Genomic DNA, 25,099 nt, shown 5'->3' with positions numbered 1-25,099 from the left:
GCCAATGCTGCCCACTGTAAGCTGGCTCCTGTGATCTACTGACACATACCCATCATTCTTGGATACTTCCTTGCTTGCCTGCACAAAAAAATTTTCCAAGCTAATCTAGTATTTTCCCTACTCTGGCCATGGAATCAGCAATTTTTTCAAGGAACCCTTTTGTAAATCAGCTATACTTCAATTAAAAAAGGAGCCCTTGAATAAAAACAAAGAAAACAAAAAACAAACAAAATGAAAAAACAAAACCATGAAGGAATTGGAGTATTGAATAAAAAAAAAAAAAAAAAAGGCGCCCGGGTTTATTTTACTGGGGAATGTTATTTAGAAGCCAAGATCTGAGTGTCAGCTAGAGGATATATGTATATATATACATGGTATATTGAAAACCATGAGATCACACCGATATTTCTAATTTCAATCTAATACCACAGAGCCCACTCCAGTTTTCTCTTTTTTCATATCTGCAACTCCCTTCTCTGACGGCGAGAAGCCTGGCACTTCTTATCCTTAGCATGCTTACTTATTTCATCAACACCCCTGTGCAGTCCATCTCCCATCGTAGCTGCTGCCCCACGGCCGGTGTGGATGGCCTCCTTACTCACGTGGGCCACACCCGAACCAGACTTCTGCTCTGCATGGACATCTTCCTCATCCTGCTCCGTCGTGACACTCTGATCTAAGCCACCAAGTCCCCCCATGTCCCCAGACATGGACACTACCTTCCTCTGACTTACCTAATGGCTTCAGGACTGAAGGGTTAAAGAACAGGAAAGAAGGGAAGGGAAGGGAAAGGGGAGGGAGACTAGAAATAGCTGCACACAATTTAAAAAAAAACAAAAACTGATTACAGCAAATTCTCTTTCACTCACTTGTGTTCTGATGTGGCTTCATTCCCTACTAGAATGTAAGCTCCATGGATGGAGCTTGTGTCTGTCTTATTTACCATTATACGCCTAGCACTTAGCGTATTTCCTGACACAAAGTATGTATGTGAAAACTTTTTGAATGAATGAATGAATGTATAACAGGAAGAAAAAAAAGAGCTTTATAACTACCATGTTGGGAAATGTACATAACCTACAACCCCACTTGTCTAAGCCTTAGCCTGACATCCGGCTGTGTGTCACATCTGGCACAGTGTGTGGCAGGCATATAGTAGGTATTCAAGAAATTATTTTTAAATGGATAGATCCAAGGAATTATCTGATACATTCATTTCATCTACTGTGTGTCACAGTGAAAAAAAAAAAAAGCTGGAAACTATGGTTTTAAATGATGAATGAGGTTAACTAAATTTTCAAATGATACCAGGACGGGTAAGCTCAATGTTCAGTTTGAACATAATACTTCACATTTAACAACTGCTTGTTAAACTGGTGAAGTGTAATTATCAGAGATAGAAATGGAGTTGGTTAAATTCAAGCTAAGAAATCTGAGGAGGAAAAAAGAAATTGAGTAATTTAAATACAGGGTAAGGTTGGCTGTGTGCAAACACAGAAGAAGAGATCTGTGGGTCCCAGCGGAGACAAGACACTAATGAGAAAAGGAAGATGCAGAGGGTTAGCTCTGATTATAGCCTTAAGAATGGGTCCTCATTTTAAGTTTTAGTGACATAATTAAGTTGCTAACTAGCTTCTGTTTACTTGTTACTAATGCTTCCTTCTTCCCAGGCAGTAGGAGTGCTTTTCAAACTAAAATAACTCAGTATCCTCCCCCCATCCAGGTGGAGTGTGAAAATCGGGTCCTACAAACTTTTAAGCTGAAATATGTAGGTGATTTTACATCACTCTGAAAGAGGAACTGTTCATCCATCCAACGAGTATTGATGGTTTACTCTACGCAAGGCACTGTCTTGGGTGCAGGAGGTACACGGCTGGCAGGGCAGATTGGATCCCTACCTTCATGGAGCTTGCAGCCTAGTAGGGGCCAGAGCGTAGGGAAACAGGGGCGGATAAAGGCACAGATCACAGAGCCAGGAAGTCTGATGCAAAATGGGAACCTCAGTGTTTTGGACAATGAATCAGTCCTTCAGACTATATGGTCACTCCTTTTGCTTGAAATATTGTTACCGCCACAGAACACACTTCCCTGAAGCAGGCATAAATAATGTTTTTGTTATCCACCCTGCTCCCTGCCTCGGTAAGGCAGGTAATTGGCACTGATTAGAATCCACTACATTTGATACTGCTCCGACCCAGACGAGCTTACTCTGTCTAGATTGGGGCTCCAGGTGTCAGGCAAAGTTACAGACTATTTGAAAACAAGACATATGAGGAATGGTTAAAATAATAAGATTATTAAGCTGATAGCGGGATGTTGTTGGTGATTTAAACAATGACCTTCAGAACTTCATCTGGTAAATGACTGATGTTAGGTGACTTTTCTCTGCATTTGAGTCCAAAAGTTTTTGAAATAGTCAGATCCCGAAAACAAAAAGGTAAAATCGTTAGCGTTATTACTAATGCTATGTTGATGCTGCAGTAAAACACACAAACAGAACAACGTGCAGGAACAGGGCTGGGTACACAAATAAGCTGAGAAGCCTAGATTCAACCTTCATTTTCAGTTTCTAAAGTGTTTCCAAGTTAGATATTTCCAAGTTTGGATGTCAGGAAAAAGAAAAAAAGGTCCCCAGAGGCCACATGCAGAGGAAGGGCTGTAGACACAGACTGACTAACATTCTGTTTCCTGCTTTTTATTTGATTTGATTCTTCGAAAAAAATAGATATAAGAATTGCTGATGTGCAGCCCAGCTCGAGGCTGGCATAGGCGGGCTTTGAAAAGATTCTGTACTTTTCTGTCTCTTTGTGATGATGCTTTGCTGCTGTACAGAGCAAGAGAAACAGAACCTAGAGGCTGGTTTCCCAAGCTCCACAGCAGCTCCCCCCCGCCCCCCCAGTGAAAGCACTGTCCCTTGAAAGTCAGTTGTAACAATCAGTTGTTTACTTTCTATTATGTGCCAGACGCTGGACAAGGTGCTTTCTCAGAAGTTCCAGCCAGGTGAGGGACTGGGATAAGGGATATAGCCCGAACTGCGGGTCCAACAGGGGCTCTCATGCTCACCCCCAGGACCTGATCTGAGCACTTTCACAGACCTTCTGAGGGATTTCCTTATAGAAAATAGACTTTTGCTTCTCTCTTCTTTCTTATTCTTGTCAGTTCAGGGTTCGATCATGCATCCTAATAACCATATATTTCATTTTCCACCCACTCGGCTTCCTTGCTCCTTCCCACTCGGTCTGGGGAGAATTCATAAACGTCGTTGGTCACGAAGCCACTCTCCATGCTCACCAGCGTCAAGAACCCGCTTTCGGATGGGTTCATGGCCACGTTGTCATAGTCACAAGACACGGTGTCGGGAGTGGCCTCTCCCGAGCGCGCTCGGAATGAGATATTCTTCAGGTCCGGCCGGGTCTCGGCTAGATCAGCTTCGTTCTGCTTTCGTATGACATTGTAAACCTCCAGGTCTGGGCTGTTCCCCGGCTGAGGAGCGGGCCAGGTGGGGCGCTGCTCCTTCGTGCTGGGCCCTGGCTGCCCCTGTTTCCTAGGAGTAAAGAGAACCAGGGCTCAGTGGACAAGGGGACTGAGAACATCCCTGTGCCCCTGTGCAGGCAGGAGGGAGTCATTCTGGGCAGTCACTACGCTGTGCTTCTCACCTGCCTCAACCTACAGGTCAAGGTTTCGGGTGGGGTGGGAATAAAAGAGGAAAGTGTTGTTATGTATCTATCACTCACTGCTGCCAGAGCACAGAACGGAGGTGATGATTCTGGGATCCCCAGAGCCTCCAGAGGGTCCATGGATAGAACTGCATGGGGGAAAATACCGCATTTAAAAAAAATCCATCTCTAAGTGAAATGGAGCTTGTCCTTCAGTTTTGAATGTGGGCAGTTAACCTGAGTAGTAATAGCTTTTTTTGTTTTTGTTTTTGTTTCTGTGTTTTTCTTTTTGGCTGCACCACTCGGCTTGTGGGATTTTAGTTCCTCCACCAGGGATCGAACCCGGTCCTCGGCAGTGAAAGCACGGAGTCCTAACCACTGGACCGCCAGGGAATTCCCACTAGTAATATCTTGACTTGCTCACCAACAGAAATCATAGATATTTTCATATCACATCACAGTTATTACTTAAGATGTCTTAAAATATTTTATGCTCATCTCTACTTCAGTATTATGATACTTAAACTCACCACTAAATAAAGAAGCATTAATAAAGGAGCACGTGTATTACTGTTTCACATTAATTTTTGGAAATATTTTGCTAAACTATATAACAGCATTATTCCTTCCCTTGTAATCCAGTGTAATTTATTTTATGCATGTAAAAATATTGTTCTGGGAAGGGCTCCATAGGCTTCACCAGACTGCTACAGGGGTCTGTGGCACAAAAACGGTTAAAACCCCGAGATAGACTCCAGCTTCAAAGCCACAATCCCACATTGTGGTGAGGTGCTAAATAGATAGATAAGGGAGGGAAATCAAGACCCAACCACAGAGTAAGCAGTTAGAAAATATATTTGCAAGTTTTTGAACTGAATTCTATTTTTAGGTTAAAAGGAATTAACCAATGAAAATGATCATAGGAAGAGATAACATTTTTGAGTGCTTACTATATACTTATTCTGCATATATTAACTGCTTTAATTCTTCTAATAATCCTATAAGGAAGTTATTATTAAATGAAGTAGGGTCTACATTGGAATCTTACTAGTTTATCTTAAATTGGTCATCAAAGGGAGTCAAGTCTTAAACTGTACCTTTGCTTTCCTTCTTCTATGTAGACCATGATGATGGGGAATAAAAAGGTAGCTGAGAAGACCTCTGGTTACCTCAAAAATGGTGGCACATGATCCACTAACAGAGGTGCTTTAGGCTACTTAGTGCAGCTATTTTGTAGCAATCTACACTTGTGAATTCAATTAAAAGTCAATTAAAAGGATTTGGCTATTTCATTTTGAATTAAGTGGTTTAGCATCAGTGGTTTGCCAGGCTTTGGAACAGTCGTTTTCAGAGGGCTCACTATTCATTCCTTCACTCACCCAACAAGCATTCCTGGAGTGAGCGCATACATGCATGAGAGCACTTTGCTGAGTGATGTGTGGATGCACAGATGAATAACACGGTCTCACCCCTCAAGTCGTTTAAAATCTTCCACACACACAAAAATTAAAGAATGTAAGATCACTCTCTTAATCACAGCTAAGCACAATGCTTAGTACTTCTGAGTGCCCTGAGCCCATCAGAAAATTTACTCTCAAATCTGTAGAAGTGATTCTCTTGGAGCTGCCACGGCTTTTAATGAAGTCCAAATCTTGAAGAGGTCAGAAAACACAAAGGTTTACATGATGAAGGTTTTACTTGCCTCCTTCTACAGATCCAAACCCAACATACACCTGTGGTGACCACAAGGAAGAGGAGAAGGGGGATGCTGGGGATTAGGATGTAGGCAAGATTCAAGGCAGCTTCTGAAAAGAAAAGCACACATTATCAGCATTAGTGGTGTTTCTGTGTGCTTCAAAACAGGCTTAAAAAAGCATAATCAACACAGAGCATTCCAAGGAGCGCATTCTGGAAGGAAATAGTTACCCAGAGAGCAAAGTCTTCCAGTTTCAATAAATGAGGCTTTTCTACCTGTCCTATTATCTGAAGTAATAGAGAGAAAAGAAGTTTACATTTTTGGGTCTCTTGCAAAATATAAGATGGTCAGTTTTGTTAATTAAACATTTTTTTCAGACGAAAGAGATTATCCCTTTTCTCGTTCTTCCTCTCTGTTAACAAAGCTGAGGCTGCTTGGGGGTGCTGATGTCTTTGACTCTAAGGACAGAAACAGTAGTTTCCAAGGTGGGATCGGGGAGAGGGAGGTAAAAAGAAACAAGCCAGAAGTCTCGGTGTTATTGCCAGGAATGAGAAGGTCACGTGTAACACATGAATCAGACTGTAGACCCTTACTGACGTTTCTGACTGCTAACTGGATCCGGTTGGGCCCATGAGCAGTGACTGTGGAGGGCACTTAGAGATCTACCATTCTTACCTTTCCTAAGACTTAAGTCTTAGAACCAGAGAATTTTCCCTCAAGGGGCTTCGGGAGGAATCAATGATTGGGGACTGATCCCTTTCCTACTCCTACTGGTTAAGATTCCCAACCATCCAGAGGTTGTGGCTTTGTTTTTCTGTGAGGCTACAAACCCGACAACCACCAAAAAGAAACCTCAAAACAAAACCTACTTTAAATACCACCGTAGTAACAATGAACAATAAAAATGCCACCCACCGCTGCACAGCACTTTGGAGTTTTTAAAAAGCATTTTCACACATTACATCTGTTGTATGATAAAGAATTTGACTGGGCTTTTCCCTGGTACCTGGGCAGGAGGCTCTAAATCTTTGGCATTTCTCAGAAATAGGAGTAACTTCCTTATCCATGAGCCCTTCAGACCAGATCAGAGTTTATACCGACAGAGATGTCTCAGGATGGGGGCTGGTGGGGCCTAGGGGGTGAGTTCAGTTACACGGCCAATGATCAAATCAACTGTGCTGCGTAATGAGACCTTAATAAAATCTCTGCACACCAAAGCGCAGTGGAGCTTTCTGGCTGGTGAACATGTTGATTTGCCAGGAAGGTAATTAGGCATCCTGAATCCACAGGGAGAGGACAGAGAGAGTCCCCATTCGAGACCCTCCCAGACCTTACTGTATGTGTTTCATTTGGCTGCTCCTAGATTCGTATCCTTTATAATAAAACATAGTCATAGGTACGGTGTTTTCCTGAGTTCTGTAAGTTGTTCTAGTGAATGATTGAACGTGATGGGGTCATGGGCACTCCCTGGAATTGTAGCCGGTCGATTAGAAGTGTGGGTGGCCTGGGGACCCCTGAACTTGTGGCTGATATCTGAAGTGAGGGCAGTCTTGCTGGGGACTGAGCCCTTAACCTGTAGGGTCTGTGCTAACATGGGGTGACTAGTGTCACAACTGAATTGCAGTACTGTAATATCCTGTTTCATTTTATGGACACAGAAATGCTCTCAGGTAGGTGAGAAAAATGTTATTACTTCTATTATGCAAATAACTAAACTGAAAAATTAAGTGTTTTTAAAAAAATTGCCCAGTGACAAAAACTCAGATCTTTCTCTTTTTTGTCTTAATTGAAATATAGTTGACATATAATATTATGTTAGTTTCGATTGTATTCTATATTGATTTGACATTTGCATACATTATGAAATGATCACCATGATAAGTCTAGTAACCAGCCCTGATCTCCCTCTTGAAACTCAAGGTGAGAGTTGAGGTTGAAAGTCCATTAGCACTCCAATTTATCACTCCATTTTCTTTTATCTTTTATGTCCATTGCCTCTATTTGTCTTGTAAAGAAATATTAATCATGGCCTGGGTCTTTCTGCTCTTATTTCTCTACATCCATTCTCTAGTTCCCCTCCCCCCAAACAACTTCTGGGAGGTTCTCAAGCCTCATCTGTCTTCATGCAGATTTTTTTTTTTACCTCCTGTCTTGTCTAATCGCCCCAGTTGTCTTAGGATAGCTCCATTTGTGTATTTCACTGACAAAATCTAACATATAATGCAGTTTTTACAAAGTCACAAGTGCTCTGTCTGGTTCCATTTTTAAGTAGCTGTGGGAAAGAACAAAGTAGGGTATATAATCATGGGGAATTCGTGATCAAGAGAGTCCTATTATCTATTTTTCTCTGGGAGAGTTCTGTACATACCTTTGCTTTCTTTCAGTGTTTCTGTGGCATCTTCTTTCTCTGTGTCTTCTGGAAGTACGGGCATTGCTGGCTCTGTTCCTTCACCTGGAGAGAGACACATGGACTTGAGAACCTGGAGAAAGGCATCAAAATCCAGATATTCTCTGAGGTCCTACCAGCTTCAGGGTGGGATGCCAAGAAGCACCAGCATTGTGACCAGTGCCGTTCATAAACACAGGGAAGTAAAGAATTGAATTTGCTGACCTAGAGGTTTACTTGTCTTTATCTTTCTAGTGAGACTTGCTGCCAAGAGTCATGTACGGACACAGCCAGCAGGCAGCTGACATCAAGGCCCATAAAGTACTGAAGTGCCAAGGGGAAGGGCCAATGACTCACTTCTAGGACCATAAATTATCAGTTTGACTTGCTTCTTGGATCATTAGATTGGATTATTCCTTTCATATTGTCAGTAATGACAAGTAACATCCCAAACTGAACTTGCAACTATTACTTTTCAGATATTTGAGAGAAAGACAACGCTAGTGAGATTAATGAACTACTGGTCATGTCCGGTGTGGCATATACCTGTCCAAAGGGTCAGGGTTAACACCAGTGGTCTTTCTGCTGAATAATCTGGTTTAAAGAACATGTGGTTCTAAACCTATGAAAAGCTTCTAAACCTGTGAAACAGCCCAAATTAACTCAAATCTCAATTGACAGTCTTACCTCCAGGCCTTGTAGAAGGAGCTGTTGGTTTCTCTATAGCAGAAAGAAACAAGAATGAGAGTAATAAGTAAATTCCCATGCCATCTGAATGAAGTTGGCCAGAGCATGGCATCCATTTATCTGTTCATTCAGTTGTCCAACAAATTTCATTTAGTATTATCAGACACTAGAAACCGGGTTAGTAAGTCCAAAGAATCTCTTCTGCACAAAGACTAGCCTTTCCCCAGCTTTACTTGGGCACTTTTTTCTTTTTTAAAAAGTAAACTTTTTAGTTTTAAAACTGAAAGTTTTAAATATGAGAATTTCCAAATATACGCAAAAGTGGAAAGATCGGTATAATGAACCCCTATGTACCATCATGCAGCTTTAACTCTTAGGAATGTATGGCTAATCTGCTTTCAACAATAATCCCCACTCTTCCCTGGCTACACCCAGGCCTGAACTGTTGTAAAGCAATCCAAGACATTTGATCAATTCCTATTGGGGATATTTTAGAGCAACAAACACTGATCTCCAAGCAGTGGAAGTGGCCTAGGACTAAGTAGACCACGGCCAGCCCCAAGGCAGAGCCTGGTGATCTAGAACACGAGTCATTTAAAATATTTCTAAGAACCTCAGGAGAGTCAGGCTGCACAGACAACCTACATCAATGTTTTTATTTTTGGCTGAAAGTGTGTCAGCCTTTTGTACTGGCGGTGACTCTACGCTGATCAGATGCTCTGGGATCAGAGTGTCAGGGTCCATAAGGTCAAAATTTTAGAATTCACAGTCCTAAGGCCAGGATGTCAAAGCTATTCTGAAGTTTTATTCAGAAAGGAAACTTTTAATCGTGTGTGTGTGTGTGTGTGCGTGTCTGTAGAGATGATGCAAATCCATTTATTTATTAAAAATGTCTGCTATATGATAGAAACAGCATCATGCTCTAAATGTTTTATTAAAAACAAACACAATTTATCCTGATAATAGCCTTATGAGGTAAGTGCTGTTCTGAATTTGCACACAAGGAGACTCAGGTACAGGGAGATTAAACACCTTGCTCAAATCTCACAGCTAATAAGTAGCTGAACTGGGATTTTAATTTAAAAAATTCAAATGAAAAATTAAAATCACAAGGAGACAAACTCTGTGCTAGGTATTAGAGATACAATAGCAAGTGAAAAGTAGTCCCAGCCCTCTAAGGAACTTATATTCTACAGGATGGCAATAAAATGTGGAAGTACAGGAGAATATTAACACATTAATTTTGTGATATATTGCAATACATCATATATTCAAAGACATTACACGATGTAGTCATTTTCTTGTCCCTCCATAGTTCAATCCACTGGGCAAAACTGCAGTGAACATGGCAAATTAACGCAGCACTTCCATCAGTTGCTGCCATGGTCTGTGACACATGGCCTCAGATGATTTGTCTCTGATTTCCACTGAATGCGTCTATGCCTTTAGCACACCCCAGGAGGAATCAAGTGATCAGATCTGGCTAGCATGCCACCTACTCTATGTGGTCATGTTGTCAAATCTAGTTTTAGATGCTATCTTTCAACCTGTCCCTTGCCCTCTGGTATAATGGGATGTTGTGCCATCCTGTTGCAACCATACTGTGTGACCTTCCCCTAGCCCATCAAGCGCAGGGATTAACTGGTCAAACATGTATATTTCCAGACCTCATGCCAACCATATAGTGAAGGAGACAAACCTGTAAACAGGCAGTTAAAGTACTGTGTGTGTGAGGTGTTATGATCCTCATAGGAGGAACACTTAACCTAGTTTTGAGGGGCCCTGGATGCTTCCCAGAGGAAGTGATTTTTTAAAACTTCTTATTTGGAAATAATTTCAGATTTATGGAAATTTGCAAGATTAGTACAAAGAATTCCCATGTATCCTTCACCAAAATGTTATCATTTTATCACGTTTCATTTATATAATTATTCTCTGTCTCTCTCTTTATATATATGCTATATATTTATATCTACAAGTCTATATCTAAATCTATACACACACACACACACACACACACATACACATATATATATTCACATACAGACACATCCATAACTTTTTTCCTGAGAATAAGTTGCAGCCATAGTTACCCTTTACTCCCTAAATACTTCAGTGTGTATTTAAGATGGGAGAGGGGGGCAATACTCTAACATAACCATAGTACAATTATCAAAACCAAGAAATCAACATTGATATATATAGTATTAACCAATCTACAGATCTTATTCAAATTCTGCAGATTGTCCTAATAACGCCCCTTATAGAAAATCACCATTGTCATCGTCATCATTATCATCAAGGATCACCTACTGCACTGGGTTGTGATGAGAGAAGGTGATGTTTAACCTGAACCTGAAGGCTGAGAATGAGCTGACCGGGAAAGAGGGAAGGGTGTTCCAAGCACTGGAAACAGCAGTTAAGAGCTCTTGGGGAACTTCACAGAGGGCAGAGGGGAATGGGATGGGGGAGGAATAAGAGTGGTAAGAACTGGGGCTGGAGACAGGCAAGGGTCTGATCAAGCCAATTTTTTATGGCGTGCTGAGGTGTGTGAACTTATCCTGAGGAGGGGGGCCACGTAAAGGCAATGTGTTAGTCTTTCTCCGTGTGCCCACTTCTCTCTGCTGGATCTATTCTTGGTCCTTCTCTGTGTCCTGGGAGGCTGACGTCTATGGACTGTGTCTTGCGGCTCCCTTGTCCTTTGGCTCTTTTTTTTTTTTTTGGCTGCGTTGGGTCTTCGCTGCTGTGCGCGGGCTTTCTCTAGTTGCAGAGAGTGGGAGAGCGGGGGCTATTCTTCATTGGGGTGTGTGGGCTTCTCACTGCGGTGGCTTCTCTTGTTGCGGAGTATGGGCTCTAGGTATGCAGGCTTCAGTAGTTGCAGCACGCGGGCTCAGTAGTTGCGGCGTGAGGGCTTAGCTGCTCTGCAGCATGTGGGATCTTCCCAGACCAGGAAAGACCTTCCCGGACCTTCTCAAACCCATGTATCCATGCATTGGCAGGTGGATTCTTAACCACTGCACCACCAGGGAAGTCCTGTCCTTTGGCTCTTGATTGGACTTAACCAGTAGGAGGCAGAAGCAGGAGATTAGAGGGTAGGAGAAGAGAGGGGTCCTGGTAGTTATTCCCCAGGCCCCCTTCCCACGTCACTGTGGTTTGACAGTAGCTGTGTTCTCTGGTTACAGCTCCTGTTGGGTGGCTCCTCTTCCATGACTCCAAGCTTTCTCTGGAGTCCCTCCCCTTGCTCCTTGAAACCTAGGGGTAGTAACAACTTCCCATTGTAGCTAATTCCTGGGCAGTTCACCATCTCATGCTCTGTGCCCACACCTTGGCAAATATCATTTTACTTTATTCTTCTCATTAAACTCTTTGAGTGGGCCATCTTTTTCCTGCCAGGACTCAGTCTAAATCAGGCAGTAGCAAAATTAATAAAGATTATGATTAAAAAAAAAACCTAACTAGGTTCAAAGTCCAAAAATAAAAGGGAATGAAAACAAATGTCAAAATCTCACATTTCAAAAAATATTTAAGAAGTACTACATTTTAAATCATGGAGATAATAGGATATAAGGAACAAAAGTGATGGGGCAGCCAGTTTGTAACAAGTGCCTTGCTTTAATTGCTCTAAAAATGTGCCCTGCTAAGCCAGCCTCAGTCCTTGCAAGCTCCCTGCCTGAGACAACTCTGTATGGTGGGGAAGGCCAGGTCTTTGGAGAGAATTCATCCGAAGGGGTGAAGAGGGAGGAAAAACAACTTTAGCAGCAAAAGCACAGTCAAATTCCAACAATTTAAAAATGACAGGATTGTTTAGTCCCTCAATAGATGTAACTAACAAGTCATTCTACTTCTGTCAGGAAAGGATGCAGAACTGGGGTCAAGCAGTTGGCTTCAGGGAGGTGAGAAACTTCAGTAGCAGATCAAAAATCGCTTCACGTTTAGATCGAAGTCCAACATAATGGAGGAGTTTGGGAAACCTCAGCACAGTGAGACTATAGGCTTGTAGCCAATTCAAAACCCTTCACAGATTTAGAAGCAAACGCCAATTAAATTTGCAAGGCATGCATTTAGAGGGTGCCCTAAGGAGTTTAAGCCTGCTAATCAAAGTGACTTCTATCTGCCCAGTGTCAGTAAAATTGGTGTATTTTATCATCTACTTCCTCTGGTCATTATTCTGTTTCCTTAAAGCCCCAGAAAATAATGTCACGTGGCTGGTAGAAGACTTGCAGGAACAATGGCCAGCTTCCTTTCATATTTCTTCTTTACAGTAAGTCCACTACATACGAACGAGTTCCGTTCGGAGAGCACGTTTGTAAGTCCAATGACGTTAGCCTAGGTACCCAACTAACACAATCGGCTATATAGTACTGTACTGTAATAGGCTTATAATACTTTTCAGACAAATAATACATAAAAAACAAACAGAAAACGTTAACAAAAACATTTTAAATCTTACAGTACAGTACACTTTAAATCTTACAGTACAGTACAGTACCAGCTACATCACCACTGTTTTTACACTTGCTTCAGGACATCCTGGGCTTGAAATAAAGATACTGTACTACTATACTCTACACAGTACTGTACAGTAAAGTACACAAAAGCACAACCACTTGTAGGGGATGCGCGCATGTGACAATGTACGCCAGACACGTGAACTAACTTACGGGACTGGACATGCAAATGTAGGTTCGCATCTTTGAAAGTTCGCAACTTGAAGGTTCGTATGTAGGGACTTACTGTATTCCAAGCTCCTACAGCATACAACCTCAAATCCGGAAAGAATAAGAATTATAATTGTCCACTTGGAGGGCTTTTTGTTTCTTGAAGTTCTCATTCTTGCCTTATCATACATAAATTAGACCCTTTCATTTCTTCATCCCTTCTCTTAGCATCTAATACCCCTCTCCTGTGCTAGAATTACTCCTCAGTGAGGAAGTGTCACTACATCTCCCTTCACAAGAACTCCCAATGTTTAACACTGCTGGCATTTGCAACAAGCTTTCTCAGAGACCACGTGACAAATTCTTGGAACCAGCAGCTGCTTATGAAATGAGAGAGGAGGTTGAGAATTCAGCCATATAACTTGGGAGAGGATTCATTACCAGCGGAATATTTGCAGATGAAATTGTTCTTTATGGTGCATCGGTCGTCGTTCCACTGGAACATGTAGGGGCCCCCGATTCCGGCGGGTGCTGATGGCTGATGGTACATGACCACGCAGACCTCGCTGCCGCACGAAGGCTCATCCACATACCAGTTCCTGTAGGAAAGGGGTCAACAGTGGAGGCAACTGGAGAAGGATACCACAAGACTTCAAAGCCTTTGTTTTCCTATCATGTTCCACTGAGCCAGGAGCTTAAGAGACAGGGAGGAAGTGAAGTGCTTCCAGTAAGTAGAACCACGCTTTCTAATACGGACATCACAATCAATCATCTGACATTTGCCTTTGCAGGGAGGAATATATTACCATATAATGTCTGCAAAGGAATTATGAGAAAAAGCAGCCAGCAGGGCCAGTCTGGATGATCTTATTTCTTTTTTGCTGTTGGCTAACTGGGTTTTGTTTCTCTTTTTTTAGAAATCAGATGCACTGAAAGAGGCATGGCTTATCTCATCCAGAGCTTGCCCTGTTTCCATCTCCCCATGCTTTTCAACAGCCATAGCTGCCTTCCTAGCTCTGAGGAGCGGATAGAAAATTCAAGCATCTGAGCAAGACTTTCCAACATGGAGAGGCTTCAAAGCAAGAGATGGGGTGGGGGCAAAAGCAGGAGGCCCAAGTAGTCTTCTTCAGGTTTGAAGTTGTTTCTACTTCATCAGGCTGATGAGCCCTTCTGTCAGCCTCTGCCGCCTGATTTCTTGTCTTTGTCTCCCTAGCTCCTGGATGGGGTACACTAGCAGCCCCAATGGTACTTGAAATTAAATGATGCTGCCACCCAGTTGGATATGTGGGTGCCAGGTTAAAGCCTTAGAGTCCATCGATAGTTTAAATGCTGCGAGCACCCACCCCATGTGCTGACTCAGGGCTGGGCTTTGTAGTTCGCCTGGTTACTCACCTAAGCAGTTTCCTTCGGGGGCCCAGATCTGCCCTGATGCTCAGCCTATTTAGATAAGCCCTGCTGCTCTGCCTAGCTCTTGTCAGAGCCCCTCCTTAGGAGACAGCTCTCTGTGTAGCACCCTCACATGGCTCTGCTCGAGTCTTGTGCTGCGGTTCACCGAAAGGAAAATCCTCTGCTGAATCCACCGGGTTGAATTTGCCTGGATGATAGCTGAACTTGCGAGGCTGCTTGGACACTGCCTGGAGAGCTGGAGATCCTGACTGGGGCTGGGCTCTGCACCTCATTAGTCACCTCCAGGCAATTTTCCAACCCTGTTGGTAGACCTCCTGCTTGTCTGTTCTCCTCCCCACTGGCTCTATGGCTTTATGTTATTTTATTTCACAGATGATGGAATGGTTGGAATATTATGCCTGGCATCTAGTTTCTGGACTTGAGCCAGCTTTCAGGCTTGGAACTCACTGCTAGAAGGAGGAAAGACCCTGCAACACCACAGTAGGTGCACATGGTAATTTCCTCTATTCTCCCAAAGGGACCTATGGCCATTTACTCAAGTAACCATACACTGGGGAAAGAGGAATACCCAAATATTACAAAGACTGCTGGACACAGGGTGCAAGTTAACACTGATACCCAAAGACTTGAAGTGTCATTAAGACTACCCTTTTGAGTGGGAGCATTTTGAGGCCAAGTATTAAATGGAGTTCTGGCCCAGGACTGAAGTAGGAGATAGATGGGCCCCTGGGCTGGACAGCTGGTGTTTGTCAAGTGGAATAAAATTGAAGCTTTGTTCTCACCCAGACACTCCAAGGACAAAGCTAGTGGCAGAAGCTGAGCTCTGCAGGAATAAAGAGATAAGATGACCACTCCTGAGGTCAAGGAAAACTTCTTTGTCTGCACATGCACAGAAAGGCTCCTTGAGGGTCAAAACGGGAGGGGGCGCCACCCCATAATAAGTGTGGACATATCCCCACAGGCCTCTGTGGTGGAATCCATCTTAGCAAAAAGTTGCGCATGCATATTAGGGAGTGTCCTAGGACTGGTCAGGTGTGAAAGAAGAAGATAATTGGCCAAAGGCAAACAAAGACCCAGAAGGACTATCCTATATTAGTGATTTAAATCACCTCTTTACCGCACTCCTCCTCATTAGAGAGGATGCCCGAACCCTTTCTCTCTGGGTGTGTATTTCTGCCTTGCTTCTGTCTTAAATAAACAAACTGCTTCTCTGTGTGCTCTGTCACATGTTATGCTGTGTCTCCAATAATAAACTTTGTACCTGCTTTTACAGTTTTTGCCTCCTTGAGAAATGCATTTTCCAGTGTGGGTAAGAGCTAGGGGAACTTTGCTTCTAGCCTCTAGCCCCTGGTGGACAAGCGGCTAGGATTCCTGGTTTTCATCCAGGCTACCCAGGTTCAATTCCTGGGAAGATGACTAAGATCTCTCTTCAGGACCACTCACTGCTTTCTCTCTGAGATGAGGACCAGCTCACAGTGGGACCCATCCAGTGGTCATTCCCCAGTCCAAAAATATATGAATTGAAAACTTATGGGGTAAGAGCTATAATAGTGGAGAAGGTCAAGTGGAAGCCTCTGAAACTGCATTCTTCCCTATCCTCTCCAAGATAGTAGTAAATAGAAAACAATATCTTATCCAGGCGAAGATGACAGAAAGTAGTGCCACTCCTAAAGACCTAGGGAATGCAAGGATGGTATTCCCTGTCATATCTCTATATAATTCACTAGTCTGGCTCCTGCAAAAACCAGGCAGATCTGAAGGATGACACTGGAGTAGCACAAATTTAACCAAGTAGAAGTCTCAATTGCACCTACTATGCCATTTGTGGTATCTTTGCTAGAGCTGATTAACATGTCCTTGGGTACCTAATCCGCAGATTTGGTGAGTACATTCTTTTTCACCTGTATCAGAAAGAGAATCAGAAAACAGTCTGCATTTATTTGGAATGGACATCAGTATACATTTATGGTCTTTCCTCAGGACTATACTAATTTTCCTACCCTCTGTCATAATATGATGTGAAAAGAGACTGCCTGGATAGCTTGCAAAAAATCACACTGGTCCACCATATTGCTGACATCACGCTAATTGAACCAGATGAGCAAGGACTGGAGGCCTTAGTAAGACTCAAGTGCTCCAAGGGTTGGAGGTAAACGCTATGAAGATTCAGGGGCCTGCTACTTCATGAAACTGTGTAGGTGTCTAGTGATCTAGAGAATGCCAGAACACCCCTTCCAAATTAAAGGTCAAATTATTTCATCTCACAATAATTTGAAGCGTCTTGCAATAATTTTAAGAAGGAAGCATAGCATGTGGTAGGTCTCTTTGAGTTCTAGAGGTGGCATATTTCACACCTGGGAATACTCCTCTGGCCTATATACCAGTTGACATGAAAGACAGGTGTCTCTGAGTGGGGTCCATAGCAGAAAAGGACTCTGAAGCAGTTCTAGGCTGTGATGTAAGCAGATTTCCCACTTGGGCCATATGATCCATCAGACCCTATTATTAGAGGTATCAGTGGTGAGAAAAATAATGCCATATAGAATCTGTACAAGCTCCAATGAGAGAATCACAGTGCAAACCCTTAAGATTCTACAGCAAGGCCATATCATCTATAGATGAGAAAAAAATCACCTTTTGCAAAGCAACTCCTGGCTTGCTACTAGGCAAGGAGCACCAAGAGAACACGCAATCCAACTTGCTTAATGTAAGAGAGACACTGTCAGACATACCTAGTCAAAAGATTAGGCAGGCCTGGAATCAACTCATTACAAGATGGAAGAGGTATATTTAGGACCAGATGGCACTGTATGAACAGGTAGAGCGGACTGCCATGACATCTACCACTGTTGTACCAGAGCCTGTCCCTCAGCTTACACCTATAGCTGCATAAAGGAATCCCTTATGACTAGCTGATAAAGGCAGCCTAAGCTTGGTTCATGGATAGGTCAGCCAAGCACGGGGGTACAACTCCAAATGGGCAGCAGCTGTACTACAGTCCCACTCAGAGGTGGTTCTGAAAGATCAAGTGGTAAGGAAACATCCTCCCAATGGCCAGAGCTTAGTTGATATACCTAGTTAACCACTTAGTATAGAAAGAGAAGTTATTAGAGATTAGACTATATAAAAACTCAGGGGTAAAGGCAAAGAGCTTGGCCAGTTGATTAGGAGTCTAAAAGGATAAAGGGTGGAAGACTGGGGACAAGGAGCTCTTGGACAGAGTGATGTGAATAGACATATGGGAGTAGGTGTAAAGTATGAAAATCTATCATATGTTAAAGCCCACCAAAAAGCCTCTAGCATGGAAGAGGCACTAAACAACCAGGGAGACAAAATGACTTAGCCAGTTGATGTCAGCCAGCCTGTTATCAGCTGCCCCAGTGCTGGTATAACAGATACATACTAGGGTAGCCATGGTGGCAGGGATGGAGGCCATGCATGGGCTCAACAGTAGCTGTTCCCACTCACCAAGGCTGATCTAGCTACTGCCCAACATCCAATCTGCTGGGAACAGAGACCAGCCTAGAATCTGGTAGCAAGTTGACTACATTGGACTCCTTCCATCCTGGAAGGGGCAATGATTCATGTTGATAGGAATAGACATACAATCTGGGTAGGGGTTTGCCTTTCTTGCCTCAAGGCCTTAGCGCCACTATCCAAATGCTTACACAGTCTTTGATCTACCAGCACAGAATTCCAAATAAGATCTCATCAGACCAAAAAACCTAGTTTATAGCAAAGGAGATGTGGGAGTAGGCAGGGGATTTACTAGTCACATCACATATTCACCCATCCTGAAGCTGCCAGTTTGACAGAGTGATGGATGAACTTGTTGAAAACACAGCTGAAGCGCGAGCTTAGAGGCAATACTTTGTGAGGATGAGGCATCATCCTCCAAGATGCAGTGCACATTTTGAATCACTGACCTTTGTATCATCCTTTGTCATCCAAGAGTATTCTGGGGTCTGGGAGCCAAGGGATGTAGAAGAAAAGTTTGAAGCTAACAGAGGTTGGTTCATGAGGTTAAGGAAAAAAGGCCTCTCTATAACAGAAAAATGCAAGGTGAAGCAGTAAATGCTGGTGTAGAAGCTGAAGCAAGTTATCCAGAAGATCTAGCTAAGATAATTCATGAAGGTGGCTAAACTAAACAACAGATTTTCAGTGTAGACGAAACAGCCTTATAATGGAAGATACCATCTAGGACTTTCGTAGCTAGAGAGGAGAAGTCAATGCTTGGCTTCAAAGCTTCAAAGAGCGGGATGACTCTTGTGTTAGAAACTAATGCAGCTGGTGACTTTAAGTTGAAGCCAGTTCTCATTAATCATTCCAAAAATCCTAGGACCCTTAAGAATTATGCTAAATCTACTCTGCCTTTGCTCTATAAAGGGAACAACAAAGCCTGGATGACTGCACAACTGTTTACAATATGATTTACTGAACATTTTAAGCCCACTGTTGAGACTTACTGTCAGAAGAAAAGATTCCTTTCCAAATATTACTGCTCCTTGACAATGCATCTGGTCACGCAAGAGCTCTGATGGAGATGTACAAGGAGATTAGTGTCGTTTTCATGCCTGGTACCACAACATCCATTCTGCAGCCCATGGATAAAGAAGTAATTTTGACTTTCAGGTCTTATTCTTTAAGAAATACATTTCGTAAAGCTATAGCTTATGAAAGGAGGAGTAGCCCTGCTTACCTTCACTGGTAGTACTTACTTGGGGAATTTGTGTTTCTTGTCTCTGCAATGCTGAGCGCTGTGGCTTTAGAGGTTCTGGTATCTTCTGGGGGAATCCTTCCACCAGAAGATACAGCAAGAGTGTTACTGAACTATGAACAATGGCTGCCACTTGGACATCTGGGGATTCTTGTGTCCAGGGACCAGCAGGCAAGAAGAGGAGTCATTCTCTTTGCAGGACCCTAATCATGAGGCGAGGGTATCTCGGCTGTTACAGGCAGGGAGAGATATGTTTGACACCCAGCTTATCTACTTGGGTACCTGTTGGTACTCATGTGCCCAATTTTGATGGTAAACAGAAAAGTGAAATCACTCCAGCCTAAGTAGTGCAAGTTGACTAGGCCTCACACTCTTCAGGGATGAGGGTCTGGGTCCTGTCACAAGTTAAGAGAGCCACTGAGGCTCCCTGAACAGAGGGTGAGGGGAATCTAGACTGGACAGAGGAGGAGGGGGGTCAATAAATATCAGTTGTGGCGCTGGGACCAGCTGCAGTGGTGGGGAGTGTAGTTCCTCCTAAGCTTCCTTTCTAAAGTTTCTCCTAGGAGAGAGGCCCACAAGAATCTTGGAGGAACAACTCCCGGAACTTAGATGAAGGTGTGGATCTGAACAGCATAATGGGTGAACTTCATGCTGTCTTGAATGGAATAGGTAATAAAGATATATTCTAATCTTCTTTCTTTTGATTGAAAATGAGTTTAAATGTTTTCCCCATATTACTGTTTACCAGTTAGATTTTCTATTTTGTGAACTGTTTGCTCAGGTCTTTTGCCCCTTTATCTTTTGGGGTTTTACTGACTTATATAAACTTTTAGTGCTTTTTGACTTATACAAACTCTTTATTGTAAAAAGATCATAACTGTTAAATTTCTTACAACATTTTTCCAGTCTTATGTCTGCCTTTTAATTTTGATATTTTTTGACATTCTTCCACGTCACTGCTTTTCTTAAGGAGGGACGATGGCAATGCCATGGTGCTGGGGGGCAGGTGCGTGAAGTGAGTCCAGTGCTGTGGGTTTAGAAGGGCCCTATAAACTGCAGGCTTCCTTAAGTCCCCTCTTGGTCAATCCAGAGAATTAGATCTTGGCTCTAATTTCTTGCCTGTCATCATAATTTCCTGCAGTCTGGAGCCCTTCAGCCCCACAGGCCTTCAATCTCTCACTGGGTCAGCAATCCCACTCCTGGGCATATACCCAGAGAAAACCATAATTCAAAAAGACGCATGCACCCCAATGTTCACTGCAGTACTATTTACAATAGCCAAGACATGGCAGCAACCTAAATGTCCGTCAACAGAGGAAGGGATAAAAGATGTGGTACATATATACACTGGAATATTACTCAGCCATTAAAAAGAACAAAATAATGCCATTTGCAGCAACATGGATGGATCTAGAGATTGTCATACTGAGTGAAGTAAGTCAGACAGAGAAAGACAAATATCATATGATACTGCTTATATGTGGAATCTAAAAAAAGGGTACAAATGAACTTATTTACAAAACAGAAATAGAGTCACAGATGTAGAAAACAAACTTATGGTTACCAGGGTGTAAGGGGACGGGGGGAGGGATAAATTGGGAGATTGGGATTGACATATACACACTAGTATATATAAAATAAATAACTGATAAAGACCAACTGTATAGCACAGGGAACTCTACTCAATACTCTGTAATGGCCTATATGGGAAAAGAATATAAAAAAGAGTGGATATATGTGTATGTATAACTGATTCACTTTGCTGTACACCTGAAACTAACACAACATCGTAAATCAACTATACTCCAATAAAAATTTTAAAAAAATCTCTCGCTGGGGTTCTAGTCCAAAAGGCCAGGTAGCCAGAACCACTGACTTCGAGCATTGTGTGCCACTGAAGCAATGCTTCTGGGCCACCCTCCTGGACAGAGCTCTCTGGGCCTAGGTTAAGGCTGATTTACCACCTTCACCCCACTGCTTTGGTCAGTGGCTCTGCCAGTACTGCTATCCCCTCAGGGCTCTGCCTGGCTGGGCCTTCTCTTCCCCACTGACTGGCACCGTGGATCCAGCCTGCCTCTTTGTGGAGCTACATCAAGTGAGTTAGCTGCTGTGAGTTCCACACACTTACCTAAATGTTGCTGTGCTGCCATCGATCCAGGCATAAAGGTCCTGGCAGGCTGTGCCATTGCTTTGTTTCTCTTCACGCCTCCTAAGCCCAATCCAGAAATCACCATCAGAAGCCAGGAGGTTTTCAATGAACTTTTCTATCAGTCTCTGTTCATCTTCAGACTCGATGCTGACTAGCTGACCCCCATCTCTCCTGCAGGCTGCTCTGGCTTCCTCAAAGTTCAGTCTTCGAGAAGCATCATGGAAGTAAATGACTTCATAGCAAGGCTTCTGTGTTCCTCCCCGGCAGACTGGCTGACCTAGAGAAAAAAAGAAGCCTCCCTATTTTAGTGCCCCCGACATATACCAGAGCAGGGATGCTTGGAGGCATCTGAATGAAGCTGTCCCTCAGCAGGAATTCTGATTACTCATCAGTGGTTTGTTTTAGTGTCATTAAGCTCTCAGAGCACATTAATACCCCTTCCAGCATGGAGATACAGTGATTCAGACTCCATGTTTTGTTTGTTCCATTACAGATTATTGAAAAGCAGACATTTAAAATTAATCTTTAAAAGAGAGGTAGGTGAAGATTTATTGTTTCACTTAAAGGCAAACAAATAACACTTTCATGCCATTAGGGAGTCTCAGGAGACGGTGTGGCTTAAAGTGAGTTATCTCTGTTTGGGGGTTCCTTCAGGTAAGAGAGGCATTCTGAAGTCAGGCGTGGGCTCCTCTACCCTGGAACCCTCTGCGTATGTGTCAGTAGCAGGACTGAATATTCACCCAGTCTATGGTATAAGCAGAAGATAAAAGCATCAGATCCATGGGGTTTTCTACTACCGGTCTTGCCTAAAGTCAACAGCTAAGGTTCAGTGAACTCTTACTATGTGTCATGTACTATGCTAAGGGCTTTTGCATTTACATACATACCTTATCTCATTGAACACTCATAGTAATCCACTGTTGTAGATATTGTTTATGTCCCATTTTACAGATGAGAAAACTGAGGCTCAGAGAAATTAGTCTGGCTAAGGACACATAAGCTATCAGTAGCATGACTTGAGTCAGAACCCAGATCTAATTACAAAGTCACAGCCATAACCACTGAACTCTGCTCCCCACGCCACCACAGGCTCAGGTTGCACTGGGAGCCCATGTAATATGTCTCATCTGACTGACACCTGAAGGGCTAAAGACGATCAAGGACAAATGGATGGGATTCTACTGAGGACGGATAAAAAATCGTTCACCAGTACACACCACCCTGGCTTGTGTCTGGGTGCCTAAAGCCGTGCTGCACCCAAAACATTAGCCTCATTGCTCCTTCGTTAAGTCAGTATGTATTGTATGTACGCTCGTGCCTGGAGCTGTGCTAGGTGCCGGGAATACAGAAACACTTGCCGCTTCCTAACCCACAGGAACACACAGCATGTTTCTGGATCCAGATGTACAGTGAAAACCAGATTTCAACAAGGGGAATCCCTTGCAATGGAGAGCCAGTCTGTGGGCTGTGGGTATGAATTACTGCCACAGAGCGAGGAATAAAGGATTTTGGTTTGGGAACCTCTTCCCAGCTCTCATAGTTCTCATTTTCCTAATTTGTTTTGCAACTGTGCACAGAGCCAGATAGTATTAGTTATTCCCCAAATTGTCCAGAATACAGAGCAAAAGGCCACAGGCAGTTAACTGCATTTTCAGTGCTTAAATGGGAACAGAGCACATACAGATAATCTGGAAAGCTCCTGTGAATTCTTATTTTCAGTTTCTTCTTTCATCGCTTTTGTAAAGAAATTTTCAATAAACAAATTGTAAAAGTTTTGCATCTTCTCCCTTTCTCTGTCACTTTTCTCCTATTGCTGAATAGGGAAACTCTAACAGGACTGCTCCATCAGCAAATTAGGAGGCCTCAAAAGTGGGACATTCTCGCTAAGGAGGTGTTCCAGAGAGACTAGGGACCACTGGCCAGAGAGGCCGTGGCTGGGATGCTCCCTGGGGAGAAGGCTGGGCCAGTTCAGCTTTATGAGTCCTTAAAGGTGGCTCCAAATGAGGCAGCAGAGGAAAAACAAATGAGCCCCAGGCACCCCCAAGGTGGGGTTGAATTTACTGGCAGTCCCCACTTTTCCATCGTTGGATTATCAAGGGAAAACATAACACCTTAAATGAGTTTCCTGTATGGCCCAGCCTGGCCACACATCCCAAGTCAGCCAGTGACTGCCAGAGGGAGCCAGAGCTGGAAGAAGGCCCAGGGTGCATCTGGTCCCCCTGCCTTCAGGAAGTGTTTCTCTCCTCTCATTTGCAGGAAGGGGAAGGGCGGCCACCGAGGACAGAGCCCGTGCAGCCGTCACCCAAACAGCTGAATTCGGTTACCCTCCCATTTTGCCACCCTGCACCCCACCCCATCCTGAAACCAACTTTAGATCCCTTCAATCAGCTTCGGAAGCACCGATAACGGAGCGGAGGTTTTCATTCTCCTCCATCCCTCTTGGCCAATCTGTTGCCTGCCAAGGAAACCTGAGAAAGGGGAACGGACATCCCCTCCGCCGCCGCCCCCCCCCCCGCACCGCCCCCGCCTCGACATACAGAACAAATGGAAGAGGCAAGGAGCCAGAGCACTGTACCTCCTCTGAGGTCCAAGTCCGAGGCTGCAGTGACACGACAGGAGGAAGGAAGCAGAAAGAGTCATTCCCCTGAGTCAGGCGGGGCTTGCCCCGCGCTAACTAGGCTTCTTTCCCGATCTCTAAGCGCTCTTATTCCAGGCGCTGGATCCTGCCATCCTCTCCCCCCAGAAGAGACCAGGAGTAACGGGCTGCGGTTCCCACGGCACAGCCGATCCAGAATCCCTACTGTACGCACCGTCTCCCGGGACAGGAGACCTCCTTGGTGGGCAGGACAAGCCCCGCGTGGGGATCCCGGGGACTACGGCGCCGCTCTCAGTGGAGCGGAGCGAGGGGGCGCCTACTGGGGCAGTTTGCTCACTGCTCCATCTAGCCTTCGTCTCTCGGTATTCTGGCAGCCCTGGGCGGGGAACGGACTTCGAGCGGTCCAGGACACGCGGGGAACCGGCGCTAGGCTCAGCAGCCGGGCGATTGCTCCTCTACAAGTAGGGGGCGCCGCAGGGCTAAGTCCACTGGTGGGGCAGGGGCGCCACCCCTCCACCCACTCCGCGGAGGGCCAGAGAAGAGGCACCGTGGCCCTGAGGACGGTCAGCCTTAGGTGGGGTGCAGTGGGTGCTGCAGCCCAGCGCCCGGGAACCAGCCCCCGCCCCAGCGCGCGCGCACTCACCGCTTAGCAGGCGACCCGTCGCGCCCCGGAGCCCCGCCAGCAGCACGGCCACCAGCACGGCCTGCGGCGCCGCTCCCGGCTGCATGGCCCGGCTCGGGTGCGCCTTCGGACGCCGGGGCGCTACGGCGGTGGAGCTGGAAGAACGGCAGCGGCGTGCTCCGCAACTTCAACGGCTGGCAGCAGCAGCATCTCCAGAGGACCGACGGACCCGGCGCCCGGAGGAGGCGGGGAGGGCGCGGAGCCAGTCCGTCGCCCCTCCGCCCTCTGGGACGTCACTGCGGGGAGGGCAGCCCCGCCGGCTGGCCCGCCCCCGCCAGGGCCTCCTCCAGCGCGCTCGGCGCCAGACGCCCCGCCCGCCCGAGGGGAGCGAGCACAGGAGGGGAGCCAGCTCCCCACCCCAATTGGAGCTTCCCATGGAAATCCTGCGTTTGCCCAGGGCGCGGGGACGAGGAAGTCCAAGACTGGCTTCTCCGAAATCCGATGAAGACCGCACTGTGGCTAAAA

The 25,099-nt window shown here is 44.6% G+C and overlaps 1 protein-coding gene across 5 annotated transcripts; it reads right to left on the bottom strand.

Moving 5' to 3' along the window:
• Positions 1-2,921: 2,921 nt before the first annotated feature.
• On the bottom strand, positions 2,922-24,837 carry LAYN (layilin). 5 transcript variants are annotated; one of them, XM_061202551.1, is made up of 9 exons: positions 21,336-21,403; positions 19,209-19,410; positions 18,957-19,084; positions 16,305-16,391; positions 13,525-13,682; positions 8,426-8,458; positions 7,721-7,804; positions 5,359-5,461; positions 2,922-3,544 (listed from the first exon to the last, which is right to left on the bottom strand). In XM_061202551.1, the coding sequence occupies exons 5-9, from the start codon at positions 13,631-13,633 to the stop codon at positions 3,181-3,183; spliced, it is 693 nt and encodes a 230-aa protein (XP_061058534.1). In that variant the 5' UTR covers positions 13,634-13,682; positions 16,305-16,391; positions 18,957-19,084; positions 19,209-19,410; positions 21,336-21,403; the 3' UTR covers positions 2,922-3,180. The 5 variants fall into 5 exon arrangements, with proteins under 5 accessions (XP_061058534.1, XP_061058532.1, XP_061058535.1 ...); XM_061202550.1 differs by lacking the exons at positions 16,305-16,391; positions 18,957-19,084; positions 19,209-19,410 and adding exons at positions 3,735-3,805; positions 24,596-24,837 and having other exon boundaries at positions 3,327-3,544; positions 21,336-21,633; XM_061202549.1 differs by lacking the exons at positions 16,305-16,391; positions 18,957-19,084; positions 19,209-19,410 and adding an exon at positions 24,596-24,837 and having other exon boundaries at positions 21,336-21,633.
• Between the last annotated feature and the right edge of the window lie 262 nt (positions 24,838-25,099).

This window comes from Eubalaena glacialis, chromosome 10, assembly GCF_028564815.1.
Source record: "Eubalaena glacialis isolate mEubGla1 chromosome 10, mEubGla1.1.hap2.+ XY, whole genome shotgun sequence".
In the NCBI taxonomy this organism is placed as follows: Eukaryota; Metazoa; Chordata; class Mammalia; order Artiodactyla; family Balaenidae; genus Eubalaena; species Eubalaena glacialis.
Note: the sequence above shows the minus strand (reverse complement) of the source record. Positions and strands in the feature narration are given on the sequence as shown.